This window comes from Tenrec ecaudatus, chromosome 18 (genome assembly GCF_050624435.1).
Source record: "Tenrec ecaudatus isolate mTenEca1 chromosome 18, mTenEca1.hap1, whole genome shotgun sequence".
Classification (NCBI taxonomy): Eukaryota; Metazoa; Chordata; class Mammalia; order Afrosoricida; family Tenrecidae; genus Tenrec; species Tenrec ecaudatus.
This window is the reverse complement of record NC_134547.1, coordinates 46,736,194-46,748,076: the sequence shown is the minus strand read 5'-3', so window position 1 is coordinate 46,748,076 and position 11,883 is coordinate 46,736,194. Positions and strand designations below refer to the sequence as shown.

General features: G+C 48.8%; 1 protein-coding gene across 1 annotated transcript in view; it reads left to right on the top strand.

Annotated features, from left to right (window-relative positions):
• The first annotated feature begins 1,277 nt into the window (after positions 1–1,277).
• The window catches only part of LOC142431721 (carboxylesterase 5A-like), an 80,468-nt gene continuing 69,862 nt past the window's right edge, over positions 1,278–11,883 (top strand). Inside the window, 5 exon segments of the mRNA XM_075536700.1 lie at positions 1,278–1,362; positions 3,001–3,205; positions 5,636–5,774; positions 8,578–8,711; positions 11,182–11,335. Of these exon segments, the coding sequence (XP_075392815.1) occupies positions 1,278–1,362; positions 3,001–3,205; positions 5,636–5,774; positions 8,578–8,711; positions 11,182–11,335 (717 nt within the window).

The following is an 11,883-nucleotide window of genomic DNA, read 5'->3' as shown; positions in this document are numbered from 1 at the left end:
AGACGGCCCAAAGAGCCAAAGGAGCCTCACTGAAAGGGCCAGTTAGAGCCACTAGTTTGGGCTGGTGAAACTCGAAAACACAGAGCCTCTCATTGTCCAGCCAACCCCCTTTTACTCTTCTAGAAATGTTCTCTGCTCCATTCACCCTGCTCTGGGCTCTCCTGGTATCACATGTTTGATCTCTGAAACCTGTAATTCTAAAGTGGCTGCATAAGATGGGAAGCCTGAGGCTCAGGGGGGTGTACAAGTTTGCTCAATGACATACAGCAGATCTGATGGAGCATCATGATAGGACCTGAACTTCAAGGTCTCTTGAATCGGGTACATTAGAGCCATGCTTCACAACCTGCTAATCCTGTGATTAAATTCCAGGGCATGTTCAAATCTCCAGAGTGTGGGAAAGAAAGTCCCATTTTTAACTAATGTCCTAATAAGTCTCACTATGCCAGTCCAGACTTAAGAAATTTGGGGAGACCCATCCTGGACCCTTTACCCTAAGTGAGTCATGGAACCTTCTGGGCTAGGGGTGGTGTGTGAGATGTTCCTGAGTTGGAATCTGAAATTCCTATTGTCCACCAGGCAGGTCTCAGAGCATGGCCTTACAGTAGAACAAGCTCAGAAAGCAGTGGACTGCTCCCAGCAGCACCACTTCACATTCTTCAGCCTATTGCTTCATATTTCCACTGGAGATCCCGGACCTGGATCACAGTAGCAGAGAAGTGGCCCATGGTATAATTCAATCTGTAAAGATGCCGTGTTGGACATACATGGTGATTTTTAAAAGGAATGAAAACCACTTCTGGCTTGGTCTACCAACATTGCCACAAGGCAAAAGTGGACTAGAGTTGAGAAGTCACGACTCCCTTTATATAGAGTGCATGCTGTTTAGTTTGCCACAGTCCCCACCACTCCCTTTTGCATTTCTCTTGGACAATTTCACTGCTTGTTAGCTACCTTCCTGTTCCCTGTAGGTACATGAGTTTGATATTCCTGAATTATCATATCATAGCCTTCCCTCCTACTTCTACCATCCTATGAGTACAAAGCCAACCAAAGTGTCTTTCACCGGTGAAAGAGTTAATCATCAGCTTCTTCTCATGTAAATGAGAACAAGAAAGACCTGCTTGACCAGTTCCTTCTTATATATTGGCCAACAGATATTCTTCACTGGCTTTGTCCCCTGTACCTGCCTACTCAATAGCTACCTACTAACCAGAAGCTCTTTCTTGCTCCTGAGTGGAACTCTTAGAAGCTGGCAGTAGTTGTGGATGTTCAGGATGCTCAAGCAGCTAAGTGGGAAGTGGGTGCACCCTGGCCAGAACTTGATCTGGGTGGTTTGGGTCCTTGCAGCTGCTGCCAAAGGTGAGAGGCCTGGTAGAAGAAGGGGTTTCTTAGAAAAGGAAGGGAAGGGGGAGGAGGGGCCTCTTAGAAGATTTTCCACTGACGCTACTTATTGAACCAGGATCCTAAGGCTGGAGTGCTTAAACATTGGGCTGTTAACCCGGAGGCCAGGAGTTCAAAACCATCAGCCACCCCATGGCAGAAAGATGAGGCTTTCTACTCCCATAAAGAGTGACCGTCTCAGAAACGGCCACAGGGGCAGCTCTACTCTGTCCTCTAGGGTCACTGTGAGATGGCACGGACTCAAAGGCAAGGGATGGGCTTTTGTTTGTTTTAAATACTTACTGACAGTGGCTGCAACCACAGGCTTCAACGTAACAGCAGTAGTGAGGATGGTGTGGGAACGGCCGTGTCTCATGCTGTGCTACACAAGGTCAAGTCAGAATCGACTTGAAGACGCCTAATGGCAACGGACACACTCAATGTTGGAAATGAACTTACTTCTCAGAAGTCTCTGAGGGCCCCTGGCCGATGTGGTGTTGCTGAGAGTCTCGGGGGGCCCCAGGCTCCTTCTGTAGCGAGTAGAGAAGGGGAGGCTCTGGCCCTGCCTTTGGGTTGCCTGCCTCCTGCAAAGGGCTCTCCGAGCCCTCCGTCTTGGCACTGGAGAGGGGTGTGATATGGAGCGTGGTTTTGGCTGCAATGACAAGACTTTCATCATTGAAATGATATTTGGACAAGTGAGGCTAGAACCCCCGTGTCCTGCCAAGTAAATAGCTGGGAAATTTCCTTCTCAAGGTTACCCTGACATACGGAAACTGCGAGGCATGGCCAAATTTAGCCTCCCACAGGGCTGTCTCATCTGCGTACCCCTGGAGATGGATACGATGATTTCGGGTGGCACCTGGTTGAGATTGTTTTAATGTTCACCCATGTGTATGTCTCTAATTAATGCCCATGCATTTATTCATGGCACCCCTGGGTGGTTCTGAGGGTGAAGCACTAGACTGCTAGCTGAAAAGTTCTCAGCTTGAGCCCACCCAGAGACATTTCAAAAAACAGGCCTGGCGATCCGCTTTCAAACAGCCACAGCCTCCAGAACCGTAGGGAGGAGCTCAACTTGACATGCATGATTGCCATGGACTTGATATCAACAGACAACACCAGATTGAGCATGTGTATTGAATTTAAGGTCGACTTAAAGTCATCCACCTCACTCGTTAAAAGCACAGGATCAGAGATGCTACTGCTTAGGATGCCTCCAGGTAATGGTCTGAAAGGAGTTATTTAAAATTGAATGTTAAAAATACTTCAGTCATTGACCAGATAGCTGATACCCGGATTTACCAGTAGTTTCTCTGGTGGGTATGAAGCTCATGGGAGGGTGGAAATTCTGCTGGAATTCTAGGGTCTCCAGAGCCTTGCCCTTATCAGTCCTGGGTTCCTGGGTTCACTGGGGGAACCTTTGTCGTTTGATGTCAAGCTCTTGGGGGAAAGGAAGCAGGTACCGGCTGATTGAAGCGACTTCTAATGTGGGTTCACTGAGAGTGTATTCACATACTCTCTACTGCACATTTGGGGTGAAGAAAGAGCACCCCACACTGGGCCTATCCCCCTGCTTCTCCCTAGCTAGTTCCTGATTCTCCCCATGCCTTCCTTTAGGGCTTGCTGCTGACGCGCCAACCAGGAACACCCGGCTCGGAGGGCTCCGAGGAAAGCAAGTCTCTGTGCTGGGAAGCCTCACGCCTGTGGAAGTTTTCCTTGGGATCCCCTTTGCTGCCCCACCTCTAGGACCACTGAGGTTTGCGGCTCCACAGCCAGCACTGCCCTGGAGCGGTTTCCGAGAGGCCACCTCCTACCCTAACTTGTAAGACTGACGCTTGATCCCACAGGTGGCCTGGGATCCTGGGACCTGGGGGCAGAGCCCTGGGGGGGGGGGCGGAGGAGGGTTATGCTGCCTAGAGGGAGAGAGGAGGGGTAGGGACCAGGAGGGAAGAGATGGGTGCAGAAGCGAGTGAATGCTCTCATCACCCCATGCTTCCCAAATGAGCCAAATCCCAGGAATTCTGCAGATTCTCTGGGCTCCTGTTTGGACTTCCTGAATCTGAGCCTCCAGAGAGGGTTGCAGGAAAGTTCTCTCAGGATTCTGAACCCCACCCAGAGTGAGACAGGCTTGTGAGGGGCTCACTGGGTCATTGGGTTAGAAATGGCGTTACCAACTGGCTAAGAGGCTTCAGATGGAAGGAAGGCACTGTAGGGATTTTAGCTGAAAGTCAAGATATAGCCATTGACACCATGCCTAGTGCAAAGTCTGGTCTGATCAACAGGGAGAACTCTGAACAGGTCCGTGAATGTATGAATGAACACATCGCTTTGGCAGAGGTGGCCTGGAAGATAAGGTGCCCCAAGTCACCGGGAATTTTCAAGCTTAGGCGGGCACCTAGTTACCAGGGTAATTGTGCAGGGGCCACATCCATTGGGCAGTAGGTGAGACTTGGAAGGAACTTTCCAACAATTTAAACTCTGTGCAGCCCTTCAGGTGGGCTTTCATAGATCTTGGCACTGGGAAACAGGCAGAAAGACTCCCTATACCAGCGGTTCTCAACCTGTGGGTTGCGACCCCTTTGGGGGTTGAACGACCCTTTCACAGGAGTCACCTAAAACCATCGGAAAACACACATTTCTGATGGTCTTAGGAACCAAGACACCGCTCCTCTACCCATCTCCAGGCGGGTCTGCCCACATGCAGATACACCCACATACGCATACCCCACATGAAGCCTGTTACCCAGGTTATACCATGCTTCAAGACAAAATTTCATATCTATAATTAGAAATAAATATTTTACAATATATAATTACATATTGTTTTGTAAGTAATCACTATGCTTTATGTTCAATTTGAAACAATGAAAGTACATCTGGCATATCAGATATTTACATGATGATTCAGAACAGTAGCAAAATTACAGTTATGAAGTAGCAATGAAAATAATTGTATGGTTGGGGGTCCCCACCACACAAGGAACAGTATGAAAGTGTCGCAGCATGAGGAAGGTTGAGAACCACTGCTCTACACCATCAAAACACGATGCCCAGAGACTGAATGCACTAACTTGAAACTCATTTGTTTATTTGTTCAGTCATTTGATTCATTTATTTATTCATCTAATATTGATTGACCATCAAGTCAATATTTGGTTCTCTATCAGGCTCTAGGGGACACCACCGTGAATTCATCTGTATTGTCCTCAAAGAGTTTGCAGTTTGGTGATGGGGAGGGCCTCAGAGATAATGGGAAATTAAAATATAAGGTGGCCAAGGCCATGCTTAGAGGATCAGAGGAGGTTGCTGGATCAGCGAGAACCATCTAGCCGTAAGAGCTGGCTTCCTGACCTCCGTTTCGGATATAGCAAGACACAAGGGGGCAGGAGTCATAAACAAGGAAGCGTAGATTTACAGTGATGTTTTCCTACTGCTCATGCTGCGGACGATGCTACTGAAGAGAAGAAGGAATATCTAAGCGTAATCGAGCAGTTAGTATGATAGAAATACTCACATGTGTTAGCTCATTTAATCCTCCCTTGCTTCCAGCTCTGCGTTGAAAGATATGGGGCGCAGAGGTGAACCCTGGAGTTTTCACACCTCGTCGTTAGGTTGGGAGGCTGCTGGCATTCCTGTACAAGCACAGGAGACCAACAAAATACATGTGTGGCTCCAAAGAACAGCTGCGCTCTAACTGAATACACCTCAGAGGGCTTCTCGGAGGAGACAGCACCAGACGCGAAGGAAAGGGAAGGTCATGAGCAAGCAGATGGGGGGGCAGGGGCGAAGCAGAGGCAGCAGCTTAAGCAGAGGCCTCGATGCCTGGAGATCAGGCTCAGTTTCTGGTAGAGAACTGTCCCTTTGCTCCAGTGGAGACAGAAGAGGAGGTGATAGGGGCCAAGTCCTTGATCTTCAACCCTTCCCTCTCCAGTTTGGGCACGAGTTGAGCCAGCTTGAGTCTTCCCGTGTTGCCTATACAATGGAGGGTGTCACTTGGTGAACTCATGGGGACTAAATGGCACTTTACTTGGCACATTGTGATTTCCTTCCCAGGAATCCTATCAAAGGGCACCATTGGGGTTAGTCTTTGTTGATTCAATATGATTGAATTTGTGATATTGCTCCTGATGTGCCTCAATCATCTGCTCAAGGTGGGGGAGACTGCTAGATTTCTCCACTGTTTGGAGAATCAGCCTCTCCCAGGGAACTTCACCACCACCAACTCCAGGGCTTTCTCCTCTCCTTCTCCAAGGTGCCTCCAAGACACGCAGTGGCTGATCACAAATCAGCCCTTGCTGAAAGTGCATTACCCGCACCTCAGAGTCTCGGAAGACTGCCTGTACCTCAACATCTACACGCCGGCTCATGCTCTTCCTGGCTCCGATCTCCCTGTAAGGCCGCCTGTGGCGCTGGGACCCTGGGGCTCTGGCTGCCAGATTCGTGACCTGGGATTCAGGCCAGGTGACTGGGAATTAGAAATCGGATCGAACTCCTTGTTGGGTTAAATGAAAATGCAATCGTTAGGTGCATCAATTCCTCTTAAGAAAGCTCCTTATCATAATATCAAACAGGAGTTTTCTTCTGCTCTGATAGTCTTGATTGTAGCGCCTTGACCTCTGGTTTGCTTTCAATTTGCTTTCCTCTGTTGACTATTTAATCATGTGTAAACTTTTAGAAAAACCATTGTTTTAAAGAACTCTTCTGGATTTTTTTCTTTTTAAAATGGCATCCTTCACCTTTTCTCTTTCCAGGTGATATAGTTAGTTTATTGTGCCAACCTGGCCAATAAACTCATGTGGAGTTAATTGAAGGGCAGAGAGCTAAATAGCTCAGTGAGCCTCACCTTTCTAGTTCTTGGGTCTCTTGCTTTGTGATGGTCAGACCAGGGTGGATTGCCATAGCCAGTTCCCTGCTTCACCTGGCAAGGCTCACTTCATGATAGACATCCCCGAGGAGAAGCCACATGAACCTACCCTGATGCTGCCCTGGGTGCTGCAGCAGCCGTCTGGAGACCCTGCCAGTGCTGAGATGCTTGCACGTTCACTGATTAGGCTTTCCTCCTGCAGTCTACGTCATTACGCCTGTTTTGTGAGATGGAGGAGGACTTTGTAGATTGGTGTCAGAAATATGGGCTAATGTCGGACTTATGGGCTTGGGCAGCACTGGGTTGGGATGCTTTCTTGATGTTTATAAATTTCTATTAAGTTTATAGAAACTTAACCTTTATATAAAACTCTCTCTTATACATGAGTTTCTGTGGGTTTTTCCCTCTAACGTACCTAGACGAACACACTAAGTTAGATGTCAATTGTGTTAAGCATTGAACTTAACAATTCAATACAAGGAGATCTGTGTGTGAAAGAGGCAGTGGAGGATCCACCTTGAGATATGGGATGTGTTCTGGAACAACCCCCCCCCCGCCCCATCCTGCTCTTCCCCTGTGCTCCAGCAATGGGAGACACACTGTAATGGACCACCACAGTCACCCCGATCGAGCATTGACTATGTGCCAGACACAGTGTGTTATCTCACACAACCCTGTGGAGTAAGGATCAGTAGACCCATTCTACAGACAAGGAAGATGAGGTCCAGGGAAAGTGTTAGCAGCGATTTTCTCCAGCTTGTACCCACTGTCAGTGGTAGATCCTGGCGCCAAAGTCAGTGCTTAGCCAAGTGTCCCTTTTTCCTTGGTGGCTTCTTCTCTTTTCTTCTCCCACACATTGGAGTCTTTGGTATGGCCTTGGAAGAACAAGCTAAATTGAAACTAAAGGAATTTGTAACCGGGCATATACATTTTGCTATTTGAAGGCACCCTGGTAGGGCATGTGTTAGTCTGGGTTGACTAGAGAAACAAATCCAGGGAGCCTCATATGTGTATAAGAAAGAGCTTTATATACAAGAGCAACTGTATGCGCAGAAAACATCCCAGCCCAGTCCAGATCAAGTCCCTAAGTCTGACATTAGCACTCATATCCGATACCAATCTATAAATTCCTCTTCAGACTCACCCATCACATACAATGATGCTGAATGCAGGAAGCTCACAGGCCAGTGGGTGGGAAGTCTTGTGGATCCAGTGGCTGTGGAAGCATCTCAGCGCTGGCAGGGTCTCCACGTGGCTCCTCCAGCTCCAAGGCTCTGGCACAGCTTCATGTATCTTGTCTGCAGGAATGTTTCGCAGGGAGTGTGTGCCCCGCCTCCAGCGAGCTATTTATCACCTTAGTGCCTCCAAATGAGGTCATCAAGCTGGGACCTGATTGGCTAAACCCCACCCCTTCACTCAAGTCTCAACTTGATGACAGATTATGTAACTACCACAGCACAGTAGGGAAAGTGTTGGGTCTCTAGCCACAAAAAGTCAGTGGTTCAACTCCTCCAGCCACTCAGTCTGAGAAAGACGTAGCAGTTGACTTCGATTACATTCAAATCTCAAGCTCACTGCCGTCGACTCAATGCTGACTCACAGCGGCCTTATAGGACAGGGTAGAGCTTCCCCTGTGGGTTCCTGAGACGGTAACTCTTCGTGGAAGTAGAAAGGCCCAGCCTTGAAAATGCGATGGGGTAGCTCTACTCTGTCCTAAAGGATCGTCACGGTCAGAAGAGATTTAGTGGCTACAGGTTTGGCTTTGAGTTTAATAGTATTTGATAATGTTATATGTACCCTGGTCCTAGTTTTTCTAAGCAATATAGTAACGTTTCTACATTTATCTTTCTTTCTTTTTTTCTGACTCTAGGTGAGGAGGAAAAAAAAAAAGCAACCCCCAAGCCCTCAAGTTAAAACCGCCAAGCTTCATTTGCTCTCAGATGTGGCTTCCAATTATTTCTATCTTCTCCTGGATCCTAGGCTTATTGTGCACTTGAAATATGCTGACCCTGAGCCTTAGATGGAGACGTTTATTTACATTTCATAATCATCTCCTGAGATAAATACTTTCATTTTCCACATCTTATAAATGTGCAAACAAGTCTCAGAGTGGTGAAGGAGCCTATATAAGGTGACATAGCTAGTTAGTCGATGGGCTGAGTCTCAAGTCCAGGCAATTTGGACATCAGAGTCTGAACATGACCTTGCGACTCTACTTGGAAAGAAAAATGGGACTGTTACATCTCCCTGATGGAGTGGGGTCCCGGCTTGCGTGGGGTGGGATGTGGGTATCTGGCAGGCTGACTGGAGAATTTCTCTTTTTTTCTTAGGTCATGGTGTGGTTTCCTGGGGGTGGTTTTGAGACGGGCTCAGCCTCCATTTTCGATGGATCTGCCTTGGCTGCTTATGAAGATGTGCTGATTGTGACCGCCCAGTACCGGTTAGGAATACTTGGCTTCTTCAAGTGAGTCTTCCTGGGTGTCGGACACCCTCAGCCCCTAAATGGCAGCTGCACCGCAGCTGTAGACGATTCAGAGCCCGGAAACTTAAGGAGGAATGAACCTTCTGTAACAGTGAATGCAACTTCCCAAGGGAGTTAAAAAAATCTTTAGCCACCAGAAAGGGTCACCTCCCACATCTTAGTAGACTACCACATGAAATACCTTTGTGTCACTCATGTGAAGTCTAGCCAAGTGTTCCTGAATGGCATGCACCCTTTCACGTGGTCAATTAAAAATCCACAACCCTTCTATGTTGTGGCTCTTTCCTTCTCTAAGAGCATGGTCCTCTGCTTTTAGCCGACAGATGGAGGGAGAGAGAATGGAGGGCCAAGTGAGGGAGGATTTTCTGGGGCAGCCAGGGGGGGGGGGTGCTGTGCTTACATACCATGGACAGAACCGAGTCAATCGAATGCATCCAGTGTCGAGGAAATGGGGGAAATGCAGCCTGCAGTGTGCTCTGGAAGAGATAGAAGCAAGTTACACGAGATCCTCAGTAGTCTCTGCTATCGAGTCCACCCCAGGGATCCAAAAATGTCACTCCATTACATCACTGATGGTCCTCCAATTTCTCACATGTACTTGGGGAGAGACCAGACATTTCAATGCAACATTTCAATTCAGTCTCAAAGGCATCCAGTTAGAAATGTACTGTTTTGAGCTCCATTTAACAGTTGAGAACGTTGAGGTGCGGAGGCATTCAGCAACTTCCCCAGGGTTACAGAACAGAGCTGAATCTCTTGACACCTTCCATTATATTGCCCAGGACATAGCAGAAGTCTCAAGTGCAGAGCTGGGCTCAATGTGACCAGGCAGGAGGTAGTAAGAGGTGGATCCACAATCAGGTTTCGAAATTCCTGTGGGAAAGGCGACAGAGAGTCAAGAATGAAGCCTACCCTCAAGCAGCTTACAGTCTAAGGAAGAGACAGTGAGTACATACAATATACAGATCGTGAGCACATAGTCATGTTCCCCAGCAGCCCATCCCCTGAGAGACTGTGGGGACGAAGGAGGGAACTGCAAGGAGCCCGGCGACCTCCCAAGAGAGATGTCCTTCAGGTGGCATCTTAGATTTGGTTGTGTTTGGTGGGGAAAGCCTGGGAGAGAGTGTGTTTGGCAGGAGGTGCTCCCTAAGCAGACTCCAAATTTAGAAGAGACTGTGATAGCACATGGCACTGGAGCACTATTTGCAGATGGCGCTTGGAGCCCTTTGCGCCGGGAGGTGGGCTGCAGCTGCTGTGAAGGCAAGCGAGGTCTAGAAGCTTGCCCTGGCTACAGCAGCTTAGACTCCCAGCTGCTTGACCAATTGGGATGCTGCATAGGCTTCCTTTGGCAGACAAATGTCCGAATCTCTGCTGATGGTGCCTGGGTTTGAACAAAGGAAGAAAAAGATGCAGTAGGCAATGGGTCTGGAAAGGCAGAGAGAGGCCTGTTGGGGAAAGGCCTACAACGCCAGGCCCCAATTGGAGGGTAGGCTTTATCCGATGAAGACTAAGGAATCCAGGAGTGTCTGCCTCAGTGCAGAGTAACCAGGAGCTCATGCCGGAGCAGAGCGGAGGCTGGGCTGGGGGCTGCAGGTGGGGCATCCAGTCAGTTGATTATTACCATGACCTTCATGCCTACGAGGTCTTTGGCTCATGGGCGCGGAAGCTGGGCCATGGTTCAATAACAGGATCCATGGCCTAGTCTGTACATCACCCTTTTTGTGGGTCTTGTGCTATCGCACTTCACCATAGCCCTAGGATGCAGGCACGATTACTAATCCCCCTGGTAGATTTTAACGTGTGATCCTGTGGATAAGAGCCCAATTCATAACCCACTATGCCACCAGGGTCCCCCCTATCCATGTTAGATACTAGAAAGTTAATCCAAGGTGGATGCAAAGCACGGTCACTGGCTTGTCCCAAATGACCAACTCCTAAGCAACCAGCCTATAAATTCTGTGCCAGGGGCCATGATGTTCCCCACTGGACCAGTGGGCATCTCGGGAGAAGAGAGCTGGAGGATAGGAGCCATGCTGAGGATAACGTGGGCAGATGTGGGGGTCCTGAAGAGGGAAGGCTGAGTCAGAACAAGTCGAGGGGTCAGAGCCAGGCCAGACCGTGAAAGGCAACCATGTAAGGGGCAGCTGGGGGGACTAGCTTCTTATCAGGGCCACACCCATCTCCTGGGACCCACAGGCTTCCAGAGCCCTAGGAGTATCCTGACGTTGGTGTACAGTCATGCATGTGCTTTGTTCTGGGGTGAGCTATAGCTGTCAAAAGCCAACATCTCAGCAAAGTGTAAGGAAGAAGCCCAATTTTCTCAGATCCCCCAGGCTGGCACCCCCAAGCGCCTTCTCAGAGAGCAGTGCCCCTGTCTCTGCTTGCAACCCTCTGGGCTGCAGAAAGCAGATGACGGCCCACTAAGAATTCTCACCTGGCCTCTCATCCACAGCACAGGAGACCAGCATGCTCGAGGAAACTGGGCCTTCCTAGACCAGGTGGCTGCCCTCACCTGGGTCCAGGAGAACATCAAGTTCTTTGGCGGGAACCCAGGCTCTGTGACCATCTTCGGAGAGTCGGCGGGGGCGATCAGTGTTTCCAGTCTCGTGAGTTCTGGGCTTTGTGACTTTAATGAATCTCAGTGTTGAGGTCACAAAACGAGGACAGTGAGGTTGGCATGTGCTTTCGTGGTGCACGAACACATGGGCTCCCTCCAGCCTCACACATGCATTGCGAGCTAGGGGCTTGGTCGTGTATTAGCTAGGGAGCTGCCATAGGGAGAGTTTGAATGAATTCTCTAAGTCCACATAGGGCATAAACACGTGAGGAAAACCCCTTCTCCTGGAAGAGTAGAAGTCCTGGGCAATTATTCGTTTAACGGACAAACCTAAGTTGAAGCATTCACTGTCACCAAGTCCATTCTGCCTCATGGTGACTTTATAGGACAAGGTAGAACTGCCCCTGTGGATTTCTGAGACGTTAACTCTTTAAGGGAGTAGAAACCTCGTTTTCCTCCTAAGGAGCCACGGGTAGTTTGGAACCGCTGACCTGGTTAGCAACCCGATACAGGAATGTTTTCCTTGCAACTTAAACCGTAAAATGTACATCTCCATGGATGGTTTGATATGATTGGACCTTCTCTCCCCTGACTGGG